Source organism: Sciurus carolinensis, chromosome 8 (genome assembly GCF_902686445.1).
Source record: "Sciurus carolinensis chromosome 8, mSciCar1.2, whole genome shotgun sequence".
NCBI lineage: Eukaryota > Metazoa > Chordata > Mammalia > Rodentia > Sciuridae > Sciurus > Sciurus carolinensis.
In genome coordinates this window covers 131,990,026-132,004,022 of record NC_062220.1, presented here as the reverse complement: position 1 = coordinate 132,004,022, position 13,997 = coordinate 131,990,026, and the positions used below count along the sequence as shown (strand labels likewise).

The 13,997-nt window shown below is 39.0% G+C and overlaps 1 protein-coding gene across 1 annotated transcript in view; it reads left to right on the top strand.

Moving 5' to 3' along the window:
- Piwil3 (piwi like RNA-mediated gene silencing 3) overlaps positions 1–12,406 on the top strand; it is a 31,856-nt gene extending 19,450 nt beyond the window's left edge. Inside the window, exons 13-20 of the mRNA XM_047562189.1 lie at positions 2,081–2,153; positions 6,553–6,753; positions 6,881–6,984; positions 8,404–8,474; positions 8,854–9,001; positions 9,620–9,745; positions 12,000–12,147; positions 12,290–12,406. Coding sequence (XP_047418145.1) covers positions 2,081–2,153; positions 6,553–6,753; positions 6,881–6,984; positions 8,404–8,474; positions 8,854–9,001; positions 9,620–9,745; positions 12,000–12,147; positions 12,290–12,406 — 988 coding nt within the window. The remainder of the gene's footprint in view (positions 1–2,080; positions 2,154–6,552; positions 6,754–6,880; positions 6,985–8,403; positions 8,475–8,853; positions 9,002–9,619; positions 9,746–11,999; positions 12,148–12,289) is intronic.
- Positions 12,407–13,997: the final 1,591 nt, after the last annotated feature.

Here is a 13,997-nt window from a genome sequence, read left to right as displayed (position 1 = left end):
TTTTTTAATTTTAATGAAGTCCTAATCTATTTCTTTTTTTCATGGATTTTTGCCCTTAATGATATCAAGTCATCGTCATAACCAAAGGCATGGAAATTTTCTCCTATAAAGCTCTAGGAGTTCTTAACTTTTGTGTCGTACATTTAGGTCTGCAATCCATCTTTGCATTATCTTTGCGAGGGGTTTTATGTCAAGATTTACTTTCTTTCTGGCATGCAGATGTCTGGTTGTTCCAGGATCATTTGTTGAAAAGATTATCTTTATTGTATTGCCTTTGTTCTTCTGATTACTGACTGAAGTCTATTTCTGGTTATATATTCTTCTCCATTGACCAATTTGTCTATGCTTTCCCCAAAACAACTGTCTTGATTACTAGTTCTCTAATAAGTCTTGATCTTGGTTAGTTCATTCCTCCACCTTTGTTCTTCAATATTGTATTTGCTAGCTGTAATGCACCAATTAAAAATGTGGAAAGAGAAAAAATATATTGTGTTGGTTATAGTGGATCCTTTGCTTCTCCTTCTAACTTTGAAAAATTATTTTGCTGCTATTCACAAAATATTTCACTGATTTTTGCTTTGCTTTGCATTGACTTGATAAGTGGGAAAGAACTGACATCTTGACAATATTGTGTCTTTCTAACCATGAGCATGAAATAGTGCTCCATTTGATTTTTTGATTCCTTGGAATCTGTTTCCCTCAGATAGGTAAAATCTGACAATATGTGTACAAGACCTAAGTATTTCATTTTAGGGTCCTAATATTTTGTTTTTAATTTCAAATTCTACTTTTGCTAGTTGCTGGTATTTTTTTAAAAAGGCATTTAGTTCTTATATGTTAACCCTTGTATCCTGAAACCTTACCGTAATCTCTTATTCATTCCAGGATTTTGTTGATTCAGATTCTCATCAGACATGTCGATTGCAAAGACAGGTTCATTGCTTTGACTTTCTTGTGTAATTACATTGGTAAGGAATCTTGAGTAAGATGTTAAGGAGTTGATGAGCAGGGATACCTTTGATTTTTAAAAATTCAAAGTTTTTTTTAATCAATCCTTTTCATTATAAATGAAAGCCAAGATAAATTTCCAATCTGAGAGTTCTGCCACCCTCCATTGTTTTGATGTTTGCTCTGTCTCTTTTGATTGTGTTTTTGCCTTTTGGTGTGTCTCGTAATTTTTCCTTGATGGCTCCATATGATGTGTTGGGTGTTCCAGCGTGTACTGTAAATGGTCATGTGGTAGTAAGGTGAAGAGAAGCTACATTCCCGTCATTAGGTCGCATTCTCTGGTGGGGTTATTTATGCCTGTGGACTGTGAACTTCAAAGGTTTATAAGTTGTCTTGGGTTAGGTGGAACCAGATGGCTAGAGTGTACTATAGTTGCTATTTCCCTCACCTCATGCCAGTTAGCTGATAATTTCCTACAAGGTCAGGCTCTGGTAACTGATTTCTCCTGCAGGCAGGCTTTGCTGGGAAGAGGAGTGCTCTAGAATGTTTCAGGACAATTCTTCCCCTCCCCTTCTGGAGGCACGGGGGAATTTTTCTCTGGTATTTCTGAGATCCTGGTCAATCTCCTAGAACTCAATCTTCCAAAATTACCAGGTCCTCCCTGTGCCTGGGTACAAACTGGAGTTTTTAATTTCCCACAGTTGTCCACACTGAGCCTCCAGCAATATCAATAAATTGCCAATTACAGCTCAGGTGTCTCCTTTCTTTGTCCTGGGCTTGTTTGCTCTGAGGTTGCTCAGGTAAGCCCTGACTCCTGTGCTCGCCTATCTTTTTCTCCTTGGAGGCAGCCATTTGCCCTGTGTCCTCACCTCTTAGGGATTCTAGAAGGATTATTAACTTTTTTTTTTTTTTCAGTCAGTCTATTTAGTTTTTTACTTCCTATAGTCAAATGGTGAGTCCAAGCTCATTACAAGGGGAACCTGACCTACAAAATTAGTTTTAAAAATAACTAATGCTTTTCTACCATGGCTCATTTTACATTTTATTCATTGCATGACATGTTTTTTTTTTTGTTTTGTTTTGTTTCGCTGTTTATTGCCTCTTGAGAATAGACGATATGCTTATTTTCTAGGTATGAAGTAAATGATAACCCTAGCTCCTACATAACCATGTTACAGAGGTGTGTCACACGATACACACAGATGGTAAGTGCCTCCTCGGTGTGTGTTCTGTCTTTAGTTCAAACTCTGCATTTTTATGTACTTTAAAATTTGGAATGCTAGCCAACAAATGCCAGTCTGCCTCTGTAGTGTAGCAGAATACGCACTGTTGGGGTTTAGCTATTCCTTAATATCGCCCTTTTGTGCTAATGTTCTCAGGTTTAAACATGGGATTATTTTAAAAGGTGAAATGACATACAAATTTAATGTGTCACTGGTTATAGAAACCATTTTCATCCCCAGTCATAATCTAAGTACATGTTCTATTCCTTCTAGCTCAAGTTCTTCCCCTTGCTCAAGGGAATTCTGACCTTTCCTTCCATCCTTGTCTTGGACCAAGTTGTCATTACGTGGTGTCTGAATTACTACAGAAAGATCCCATCTTTCCCACTTCCTTGAGTTCCATCCCTTAATTCAGCTTGCACCCTCCTCCTGCCCCCAGGATGGTCTTTGGTCAGGGAGGCTTTCTCAATGGTGAAGCCCGTGTGTTTTTCTTCCTTTTACCTGAAGCCTAGACTTTCTTCTTTCAATTGTTGTAGGGAATCGTGGGAGGATACACTGGGAAACACCTTTTCTTAGCCATATTCATTTTCAAATGAAATGTCTCAGAGCTTTAGAAAAAAAGGCAAATCAATATATAGAAATATATATATATATATATATATATACTTATGGGCTGCAACATGTTTTAAAGTGTATATCCATTGTGGAATGGTTAAATCTAGCAAATTAACATTATCTCAATAGTCATGTTCATGGTGAGAACACTTAACATCCACTCTCGTGACATTGTTTCCAAGAATATAATATGTGCCATTAACTGTAGTCACCGTGCTGCACACTAGATTTCTGGAACTTACTCCTCCTATCTCACTATAATTGTCATTTGACCAACACCCCTACAGGCTGCCCATCCCCACTCACCACCCCACCCATGGTAAACATTGTCCTACTTTCCAATTCTGATATAAACTTTTTTAGATTGCACACATGAGTGGGGTTTATATGATGCTTTTCTTTCTGTTCCTGTCTTACTTCACTTCATGTAGTGTCTTCCAGGTTCATCCATGTTATCACAAATGACCAGATTTCCTTCCATTTATAGCTGAGTAGCAGCCCTTGTGGGTGTGCATACCACTTTCTTTGTCCACTCATCTCTTGGATGTGTAGGCTGAGTTGATGTCTTGTCTTGGCTATTGTGAACAGTGCTGCAGTAAACGTAGGAGCACAGATCCTACTTTTGTGAACAGATTGTTTCTTTTACGTCTATGTCCAGAGTGGGATCATGGGATCATAGGGTATTCCTGCTTTTAGTGTTCAGGAACTTCCCCTCTGTCTCCCATGATAGGCTGTTCTAGTTGACATTCCCACCAGCAGTGTGGGAGGGCTGCCTACTCCATACCTTTGATCCCGGCCATTCTTACTGGGGTGAGGTGATACCTCATGCAGCTTTGATCTGCATTTTCCTGATGATTAGTAATGTTGAGTATTTTTTCCACATGCGTGTGGGCCATTTGTACATCTTTTGGGACGTACTATTCAGGTCTTTTGCCCATTCTCTCATCAGGTTTCTTGTTTAGTTTTTTGAGTTCCTTATATATTCAGGTTATTAACCCTTTATTAGATAATTTACAAATATTTCCCCTGCTCTCCAGGTTCTCTTTGGTTGCCCTGCAGTAGCTTTTCAGCAGGCCTGGCCCAGGGAAAAGTCCAGTGCTTGCTTCCCTCTTTCTCCCAATCAGACAGCATCTTTGCTATGCTGTCTGGGATTGGGGACAAGTGACAAGGGTGATGTGCAGTTGTCCTTCCACCTCTCAGGTGCATCCTATGATGCTCTAATCAGGTGCTGTGACCTCTCGGCTGGTTTCCTTAGCTCTTCTGGAGGTGGTTTGCTTTGTTTTTGTTTTTGTTTTCCTAGCTGATTTATCAAAGATTTATTTAAGTCATGTAAACTTAGAAGGTATTTGGGTTAATTAATCTCAACAGTTCTAATTTGTTACCACTCATTTATCTGTAAGGTAACTTGAATTCCTTAAAAGGAAGGTAGACATAACATACACCATGTACAACTGTGTAACATGCATAAATAAAAACATCTTACAGCTTGCATTTTAGAATTTTAGTTTTAAGATAGAAAAACATTAAAATTTGTCAGTTTGTAAAAATGATTGATTCCAAGTGACTTTTTTTAGTTGTTTTTTATTCATTTTAGTTACATATGATAGTAGAATCTATTTTGATATGTTTATAGAAACTTGAAATATATTTTACTCTAATTAGGATCTCAGTCTTGTGGATGTTTACGATGGTGAGAGGCACTGGTTGCATGTTCATATGCAAGCATAGGAAGGTTAGGTCAGGTTCATTCCACTGTTTTTCCATTCCTATTCCCCCTCCCTTCACTTGGATCCCCTTTGTCTAATCCACTGAACTTCCATTCCTGAAGGTGATTTCACGTGTGGATAGTTGTTCAGATTAATGTTTCTGCGAAAGGGGAATCATCCTAGAGATGTCTGTTTTGACACTTGGCTCCACTTTGTCTCCTTTCATCTGGAAATTTTTTCTTCAGTCTGCCTTTGACTTTTATGGATTTTTTTTATGACTTTTATTCTAGTCTTGCTATTACTCATACCACCATTATAGATACTCTTGTGCACATGTCTGTTCTGCACACAAGGATGTATTTTGTTGGGATGCACCTGGGAGTAGAAAGTTCAAGGTCATTTGATACTACTAATCAGTGTTCCAAAACAGTCATACCAGTGTTTCCATCCGCATATGAATTCCTCTTCCAAATGTCATCTTCAGCACTGAGTCATTAACCTGGTTAGTTCTGGGTAGTGAATGTTCACAATTTAACTTGAGCAACCTTTCCTTGATAGGTCTTGGTCTTCAATTTCTGTGCTTCTTCCTCTATGGGGCTTGTCAGTTTCTTTAAATTCTTCCAGCCACAAGTACTGGGATTGGCAGATACCTTGGGAAATCACAGCCTCGCTGGCTGGGCTCATCTCTCTGAGTCCCCATTCTCTTATCTTAGCCCTTGATTCTTGATTGGTTGGTTAATCTGGCTGAGCCTTACACAGCCACACTCCTGTACTTTGATCCAGCTCGACTCTAACCTCTCAGGAGGGCCAGGCTTCTCAAAAAAACTGCAATCTTGGGTGATTTCCAAGTAACAACTATGTTAGAGTAGTAACAATGGGGACAAGATTAGAACCGAAAGACCATGGAAGTGCTGTGTATCACAACTCTGTAGGCCAGGCTGGGCAATTCAGTCAGACCCTGGCTCAGAATAGAGGGCTGAGGTCGAGGCTCAGTGGTCCAGCCTCCTGGGTCTGATCCTCAGTACAGCAAATAAAAGGAAAACAACAAATTGAAAACTAGTTTTTGAAAATATTAGAGGCAAGTGGAGGTCATTATTATAGATTTCACTGGAATTTTAAAGAACTGTTAAAAGAACATCATGAGGGCTGGGGAGATAACTCAGTCGGTAGAGTGCTTGCCTTGTAAGCACAAGGCCCTGGGTTCAATCCCCAGCACCCAAAAAACAAACAAACAAACAAACAAACAAAAAAACATCATTACTATATGCCAGTAATCTAAAATCTGAACAAGGTCACTTTTAGAAAAAGAATAATGATTAACTAATATGATGAATAATAAAAATATTTATCTGGATCATTGTATATAATGTACCTGAAATTTTATACCCTTTCTCTTGAAGAAAAATTCACTTAATATAGAATGATAATTTTAATCTGATAAAAGGATATCTTCCCCAAACTTCCTATAGGTATCACATGGTTTAAAAAAAAAAATTCCCCATTGAAGTCAGGAACAGACCGAGTGGGAGCCACTCTTCCTAATTACTTAGTTGTCCTGCCAGAGGTCATATGCAAAGTTGGGCACCTCGTAAGTCGGGTGGTTTCCAGGAACTCCCAAGCTTGTTTACTCAGTGGTAAAATGGGGATAATAGTACTTGTTAGTGGGTCCCTGAAAGAAAGAATTGGGTCAAGTAAAGTATTTAGCAAGTACCCTATATATAATGATCATCCTGCAAATGGTGACTGTCCTGATCCTGGTATCCTTCGGTCAACACTCCCAACCCATCCTTGTTAACTTCACGCTAAATTCCTGGAAATGGAGTCACTGGGACAAAGGACTTTGCAGGCGTAAGCACTGGAGGCACAGATTGCCAGTCCTGCAGTCTTTTTCTTCCACCCCTCACAGTTGTGGGGTGGAGTGTGATTCTACACCCTCTGCTTTCTTAGCCTCTAGTCGTCGCTTAATAGACACTAGTTTGTCGGTGTTCCACCTTGAGATGGTTCTCATTTCTCTTATTGTTACTCTGTCTTAAAGAGTTTCATGTCTGCTTGCTTTCAAGGTGGTTTGCTTATTGCCTGATGATGGGAAATACAGGTATGATGAAATAAAAAAGTACTTATGTGTTCAATGCCCAACTCCAAGCCAGTGTGTGGTGGCACATACCCTAGACAAACCCTGGACATTACTAACTGTGACCGCAAAGATTGCCCAGCAGATGAATTGCAAGATGGGAGGAGCCCTCTGGAAGGTGGAGACAGGTGTATGTAGGATTTCATTACCTTCTCTTTTATTTGTGCATAGTAAATGTAAGAGTCTGATTTTTAATTTAATGATTAAGTTTTGTTCATATTCTGTTCTAAATTTACTACTTTTTTTTTTTTTGAAAGTTGGAAAAGACGATGTTCGTCGGTATTGATTGTTTCCACGATATTGTAAATCGGCGAAAATCAATTGCAGGATTTGTGGCAAGCACAGATGAGGAATTAACCAAGTGAGTAAGCTTTGGCAGACATTTAATTGGTAACTGTGCACCCAACAGAAGAGGTGGACCTGACTCTGGAGTTCAGACAAGTAGTTCCTAGCCATGAGCTGTCCCAATTTTCTTGCAAAATTATGCTCCCAAAATATTTTGCATGAATGGTTGGGTTCATGTTTTTTTTTTTTTTTTTTTTGTTTGGTTTTATGTTTTTTGCCTGACAGCACAAAAGTACTAGCTGACAGCACCTGCTTTTGTGCAGTTCTTTGAATGAGACTCTGAAATCTCGAGATAGAAATTCAGATGTCGGTTGAGTCACATTCTCATCTGGAGGCTTGTGGTCCTCTTCCAGGCTCTTCTGGGTGTGGCGGAAGCCATTTCCTTATGGCGGTAGCACAGAGGTGCCAGTGCCTTGCTGGCTGTCAGCTGCAGGTCACAGTTCTTAGAAGTCATCCACCTTCCTTACCAAACACTCCTCCCTCCCATCTTCCAACAAGCCAGGGCACTTGGAGTCCTTTTTACCATCCTTAGAGGAGAAACTACGCCACACCTTAAAATGAGTTTTTAGTCCCTGTGTATTTTATGGGATGTGGCCCTTACAGATTCCCGCTATGATTGATGTCTGTGGCCCACCAGAGGATAATTCCAGAGTGTTCTTTAGGGAAAACCCATCTTCATTTCCACAGAAGACATCATTTTCCCGTCACTCTCTATTTCGACACAGTAGCATTATTTTGTGCTGCTTTTTTCTTTGAAATCAGAAAATAATGTCGCAATACTGGGAAGACAGTGTCACTATGCACTGAGTGGACATTCTGAAGCATTTTTTAGGCCCAAATACTAGCAGTGCAGCAGTGAAAACAGAACCAAATGCTGATGGTATCTCATAAAGAGGCAGACAAAAAAAAAAGTATAGTACATAATATCAGGTGAGCTCACTCTGAAGTCAACAGTAAGGGGATAGAGGCTGGAGGCATTTTATGATTTTACTGGACGTGTTGCAGTTGTCATGTCATTCTTGCAAAGCAAGTCACTTCCTCGGATGATTATCATGGATGAGCCCTTGCCTAAGACGTTGACCCCCAAAGCAGGAACCTCCAGGAACAGAGTTTTCACTTGGTCACATTCCCCAGTAGATAAAACTACAGTAGTCATGCATGTTGACAACATGAGTAATTTGTAGTAATGATAATAGTTCATCTTATTTGTATTCAAAAAACCCTTATAACTAAGATATCAGAAGAGACTGATACTTGATCACTGTACATGTGTAAAAGGATTTATCCTTAATTGGATTCTTTGGCTACTGGTGTATATGTATGTACATATGCACATACACACACACACACACATGTATATATTTTTGTCATAGATTCAGAATCCAAATGGTGAAATTTTAAGATCCCAACTGACTTATTTTTTTTCTGCAAACAGGTGGTACTCTCACTGTATCTTCCAGGAACCGGGAGAGGAGCTTGTGGATGGACTGAAGAACTGTTTGAAAGGTCAGCCTTGGGGCTGTGTACCAACTACATCAGTAGTTCTCCACAAGTGGAGAGAGTGCCCCCAGAGACCATTCGTTCGTGACTAAAACATTTTCTTTGTTGCCACCCTGGGGTGGTGGTGCGCTGGCATGTAGCTCAGCAGGTAGAGGCCAGAAATGCTGCACACCCCACCCCACCAGGAGCCGTCTCTCGATTTCTAACAGTACTGTTGTCGAGAACCCCTGAACTACAGTAAATGCATGAGAGAGACCCTGGACTAGTCTGAAGTTGGAGGCCATGAGTGAAACTGTCCTGAAAGCCACAGTGTTGAAAGGTGAACCCAGACATTGTCAAATAACCCAAGTTGAAGTTTACTTGCGTGTCTCCGGGTTCCTTTCAGGTGCCTTGAGTTCCTGGTTTAGAAACGTACCACATGCACCACAATCTATTGTGGTCTATCGGGATGGAGTGGGAGATGGTCAGCTTCAGGCCTTGCTTGACCATGAAGTACCCCAGCTTGTGAGCTACTTAGATCAGGGCACACATAGGTAAGTACATATTGTCCAGTTCAGACGATGCAACGTGTACTGAGAAAAATCTGTTCTCACAGAGGAGGATAACCAGTGACATGGGATGAGAGACAAGGGGCTTGATCCCCTCGGTGGGCTTCAGTGGCTGGGTGGGCGGAAAGCAGCCCCACCCCCTTGACCCTGTGGCTCACCCTGAGTCAGGGTGCAGAGTGGAGTGTCCTGGTGGCATCTTTTCCCCGATTTCCTTTCGAGGAGTGTGCTGTGAGGGAGCGCTCGTCAGCCATGAACACACTGTGGTTTGCAGGTATCACTCCTTTGATCCCAGAGTTAAGTCTCTGGGCTGGGGATCCCTCCCAGCTGTCTCCTCTGGCCTCATCTGTTTGTCGGGTCTGCTGTCCAACAGACAGCAGGAGTGGCCCCGAGGTTGAGAGGAAGGGTCCCTTCACCTAGGATATTGGTGGCTCTGAAGAGATTCCTCCTTTACTGCCCAATTGGGTGCATGGGACCAAGACCGGACACTGGGCTGTGTGCAGGGGGCCATTGCCTGCAGACTTTTAAACAGGTCCCAAGTGTGCGATGTTCTAACACCCCGAATGCTTCTGAGATGGAGTAAACGTCTTATCCTAATTTTTAAAGTATCAAGCTAACGTTCATCGTGGTGAAGAAACGAATAAACACCAGGTTTTTTGTTGATAAAACCAGTGGATTTGAAAATCCATATCCAGGAACTGTTATTGACATGGTGTTAACCAGGGAGCAATGGTAAGACAGTTTTATTTTTACGTCTGCATCTACAACGTTCTCAGTTCACCTTGGCCAAATCACTTAATCCTAGTAACTTCACCTGGGAAGCATTTTCTGATCCTTGACAATGAGTTTGATCTCTATATTTTCACACTTGGCCAGGGACTCTTCATTTGGATTTTAGAAATTGTAATTGATCTTATGGTTAACTTTCTTAATCAAGTTTTTGAGTCTGTGACAAATGTTAATTTTAGTGTGGCTCTAAATCAACTTCAAGTATGGATATGAAAGTAGCAAGTTATATATGTGACAGCTTGGAGTCATCCTAAATCAAATATGAAATATATATAAGAATACTTATGTAATAACCTGAAGTGGTTTTCTGGTTTGAAAAATGTTTTGCTGGGGCTATAGGTCAGTGGTAGAGCACTTGCCTCGCACATGTGAGGCACTGGGTTTGATCCTCAGCACCACATAAAAATATGTTGTGTCCATCTACAACTAAATATTTTTTTAAAAGTTTTGCTGCTTTTAAAAGGGGCAACATAAAACGCCAGCTTCTCTTATGACACTTACCTTCTAAGAACCTGGACAAATGATGAATTACAAAGTAATATTAATATTGTACAAGTCAAAAAATAGTTTAGTTCTATATTGTCATTGCTATTACCCATGAACATCTGCAATAATTCAGATCAGTCATTTATGAATTGCTTTCTTCATGCGAGAAAGCAACCCACCATGAATGAGAATCGGCAGAGAAAACAACAGCAGGTTCAGACATCCCAAACTTGTAGAAAATGAAGTGGTTGGAAACATTCCGTGTTAAAGTATGCTTAAAGGGGAAGATACATAAATGGAATAAAACAAGTAACAAAGAAATGTTGAATTAAAAGTTCAATTTAGATTTAGATATTTAACAATGATAAACTTTACAAAAATTAAGAAAAATTGAGGAAGTACCAAAGAGCATTTTACACAGAAAATGGTTAACTAAAAAACACATTAAAATTTCCATGGTGCAGTGGAGAGTCATGAAGATACAGAAGTGAAAGAAATATTGAGGAAATTATAAGGCAAAAGAAGACTTGGCGTATATCAAAGTGTTTCTGTAGGAAAAAATGTGTTTGGGCGTAATAATCAAAGACTCAGATTCTGAATCCTCATGTTTGAAAATCAAAATTTGAGCACAATCTAAAAAAATAAGTCTGCACTTAGGCACAGGTGAAATTTAAGAGTAGGAACAAGAAATTTTAAAAGCAGGCAGGCAGAATAATATATTTATAAATAATAAATATTATTCAATACCAGTAGTAGAAACCAGAACACAGTGATACTGTATCTTCAAACCACCCCAAAGTATCAAACTAAAATTTGATACCCAGCTAAGCTATCATTAAGGGTGCCTGAAGTACAAACATGCTTAGGTAAACATATACTGGGTACACACAAACTGATCTACCCAGCTCTCGCTGAAAGACTTGACTTTGTAAGTAATGACTAACTGCTAGGGTATATTAAAATAAGGTAGAGTCCCATTCTTATGGATGTGTTTGTGTTTTAAAAAACTGAAGATAGATCTATAATACCATATTTACTCAGGAAAGGGCTATAGGGTTAAAACATTTTAAGGTTCTTCAGTTACTGGATAAAAGAGCTTCTGGTTAACTTAAGTGTTTTATTTTCTTAATTGAGTCATGTGAAACCATGATAGGAAATATATTTATAGCAATAGAAGGAAATCAATGAAGTAACATTGAGGAAGGGCAGAAACATGATCCATATAGTCAAATGCAGGAAAGGACTAATTTAAAAAGCAAAAGTATAATGTACTAACTGTACCCATAAAGATAAAATTCAGTATTTACCACAAATGGAAGTAGATGAACCTTACCAGTGATGTCATTTACAGAGTTTGAGTGCATTCCAACAGTTCTTAGGGAGAAACAAGAAGCCTCATCCTTGAATGTCTGCATCTAATCACCTGTTGTCACGATACTCACAGGCAAATTGTAGTGCCCATTTTCTTTCCTTCCCTCAGCATCAGTACCTACATTTCAAGTCTCCACCTCAGGAGAGTCATTATCTGCCTAGTTCTTAGTTGTCCTTTATGGATTTGTTTTATCAAATCATTGTTAGTCAGGCCTCTAAATTTAAAGGAAACTGTAGAGAGATTTCTGTAAATTAGTAAATGAAATATTTTCAGCTGATACTAGGGATACCATATTTCTTTTCTAAAATAAGCTGACGCCCCCGTGTTCTATGATTCCAGGTATGACTTCTACATTGTGAGTCAGTCTTCAAAAACTGGTACCGTTACTCCCACTCATTATAATGTTATCTATGACACTACCTGCTTGGACCCGGATACGGTACAGCGTTTAACTTACAAACTGTGCCACATGTACTACAATTTGCCTGTGAGTATCGTTACATTTCCCTTCAGAACTGTAAAATGTGTTATTCAAGACTGAGCAACGTTCAACCTCTGAATTGATATCCAAAGTTGAATGTAAGTTTAAGATGTAAAGTAAAAAAAAATTTTTTTTCTCTCTACTAAAGGGTATCATCCGAGTTCCTGCTCCTTGCCACTATGCCCATAAACTGGCTTACCTTGTGGGCCAGAATATTCACCAAGAACCAGATAAATCACTCTCCGACTCTCTCTATTACCTTTGAGCTGCAGAGGAAGAAAGACCTGATGTGATATTGAAAACCACAATTTGTACTTTTATTTTTTTTAACTTTTGAAGCTGGGTATCTGAAATAGATTCATAGATAAATTGTAATCATTTTTATTGTACATGGGAGAATGTTGAATGGCATCAGAGATGGCAAAGAAGAAACCCACACCAATATCTAGGAGGAAATTCAGAAATATGACTCTGGTATCTGGGAGTGCTTTTTATATCACAAATTCCACAGGAGGCAATTGAGAAGGTGGATTTGTGTTGACAGATTGATGGGTCTATGTTGTGAAAATGGAGTCCAAATCGTGATACTTTCTATCTGAAATCCTACCAACTTTACCCAAGATTGCTATTCCAGCCTGCAAAGAACTGCAAAGTATTGTCTTGGAATTTACCTTGCAAAAGTTGCAAAGCTTATGTAACTAAATGTACCCAAACACTCGCATTCCAAGTAGTTTGACTCTGATAATTGAAAAGGTTAGCTGTTACTCATCTAGAGATTATATCTTTGAATAGATGTATGTTTGAGAGGTAATAAAGAGAACCTGTGATTTAAATTGGCAGTTTGAGAACATGGAAACCTTTTGCCGTTTCTGCAAAGGACATTAACATCTCTCTTAGCCTTTGTTTTTTGATGTTCCAAGTGTGATAGCATGTGAACTGCACCATAATCAGCAGAGTTTTGGATCCCTTGTTTATATGAAGTCACATGCTTTTTCTGGAACCACACAGGTTACTCTTCCCACTTACAATGATTCTTTGAATAGACTCAGGAAACAATGTATGAGAACTTTGTTTTCTTGTACTCTTCTAAACAGAGTGGTATTTGGGCAGGGGACAAAGATTAGTTTCAAATATAACAGGGTATGCTAAAAAATAATTTGTTTATATGTTAACTGATTGAGGTTTGCAATTTGTGCCTGTCCTATTAAAAATAACAAATCATCTAAGAAAATATTTGTGATCCAGGTAAAATCCTACTGAGACACAAGCCAAAATAATTGAGGAGATAGTCCCATAATTAAATAAGAGCTAAGGCAAATCCTTTTTTGAAGTTAGAATTTGGTTTAAGTTTCTAGAAATCTAAAACATTAATTTGGAAGGAAAGAATGGAACATTGTTAAGAAAACCTTTGCCAATAAATGAAATATGTACAAATATTATTCCTAATGCTATTAAACTTAAAATGATATCAATAAAGGTATTCACATTAAAGTCATTGAATATCTTAAAAATATGTTCTACTGATTAAATTGTTTTTCTAAGATAAATGGAAATAATTACTGAAACTGGGGCATACCTCATTCCACTGGCTTATTAGTCTTTTATAAATTGGGTGAAAGCAAGTTGGCTATGGTGGTGTATGCCTATAATCCCAGATACTGGAGACCAAGGCAGGAGGATTGCAAATTTGAGGACAGCCTAGGAAATTTAATGAGACCTTGTCATAAAAATATAAAAGATCTGGGGATGTAGCTCAATAGTGGAGTCCCTCTGGCTTCAAATCCCTAGCACTGGGGGAAGGGAATTAGATGAAGGAAATTGGGTATTAATGTTTCAGAAGGAAGTCTTACTGTCCC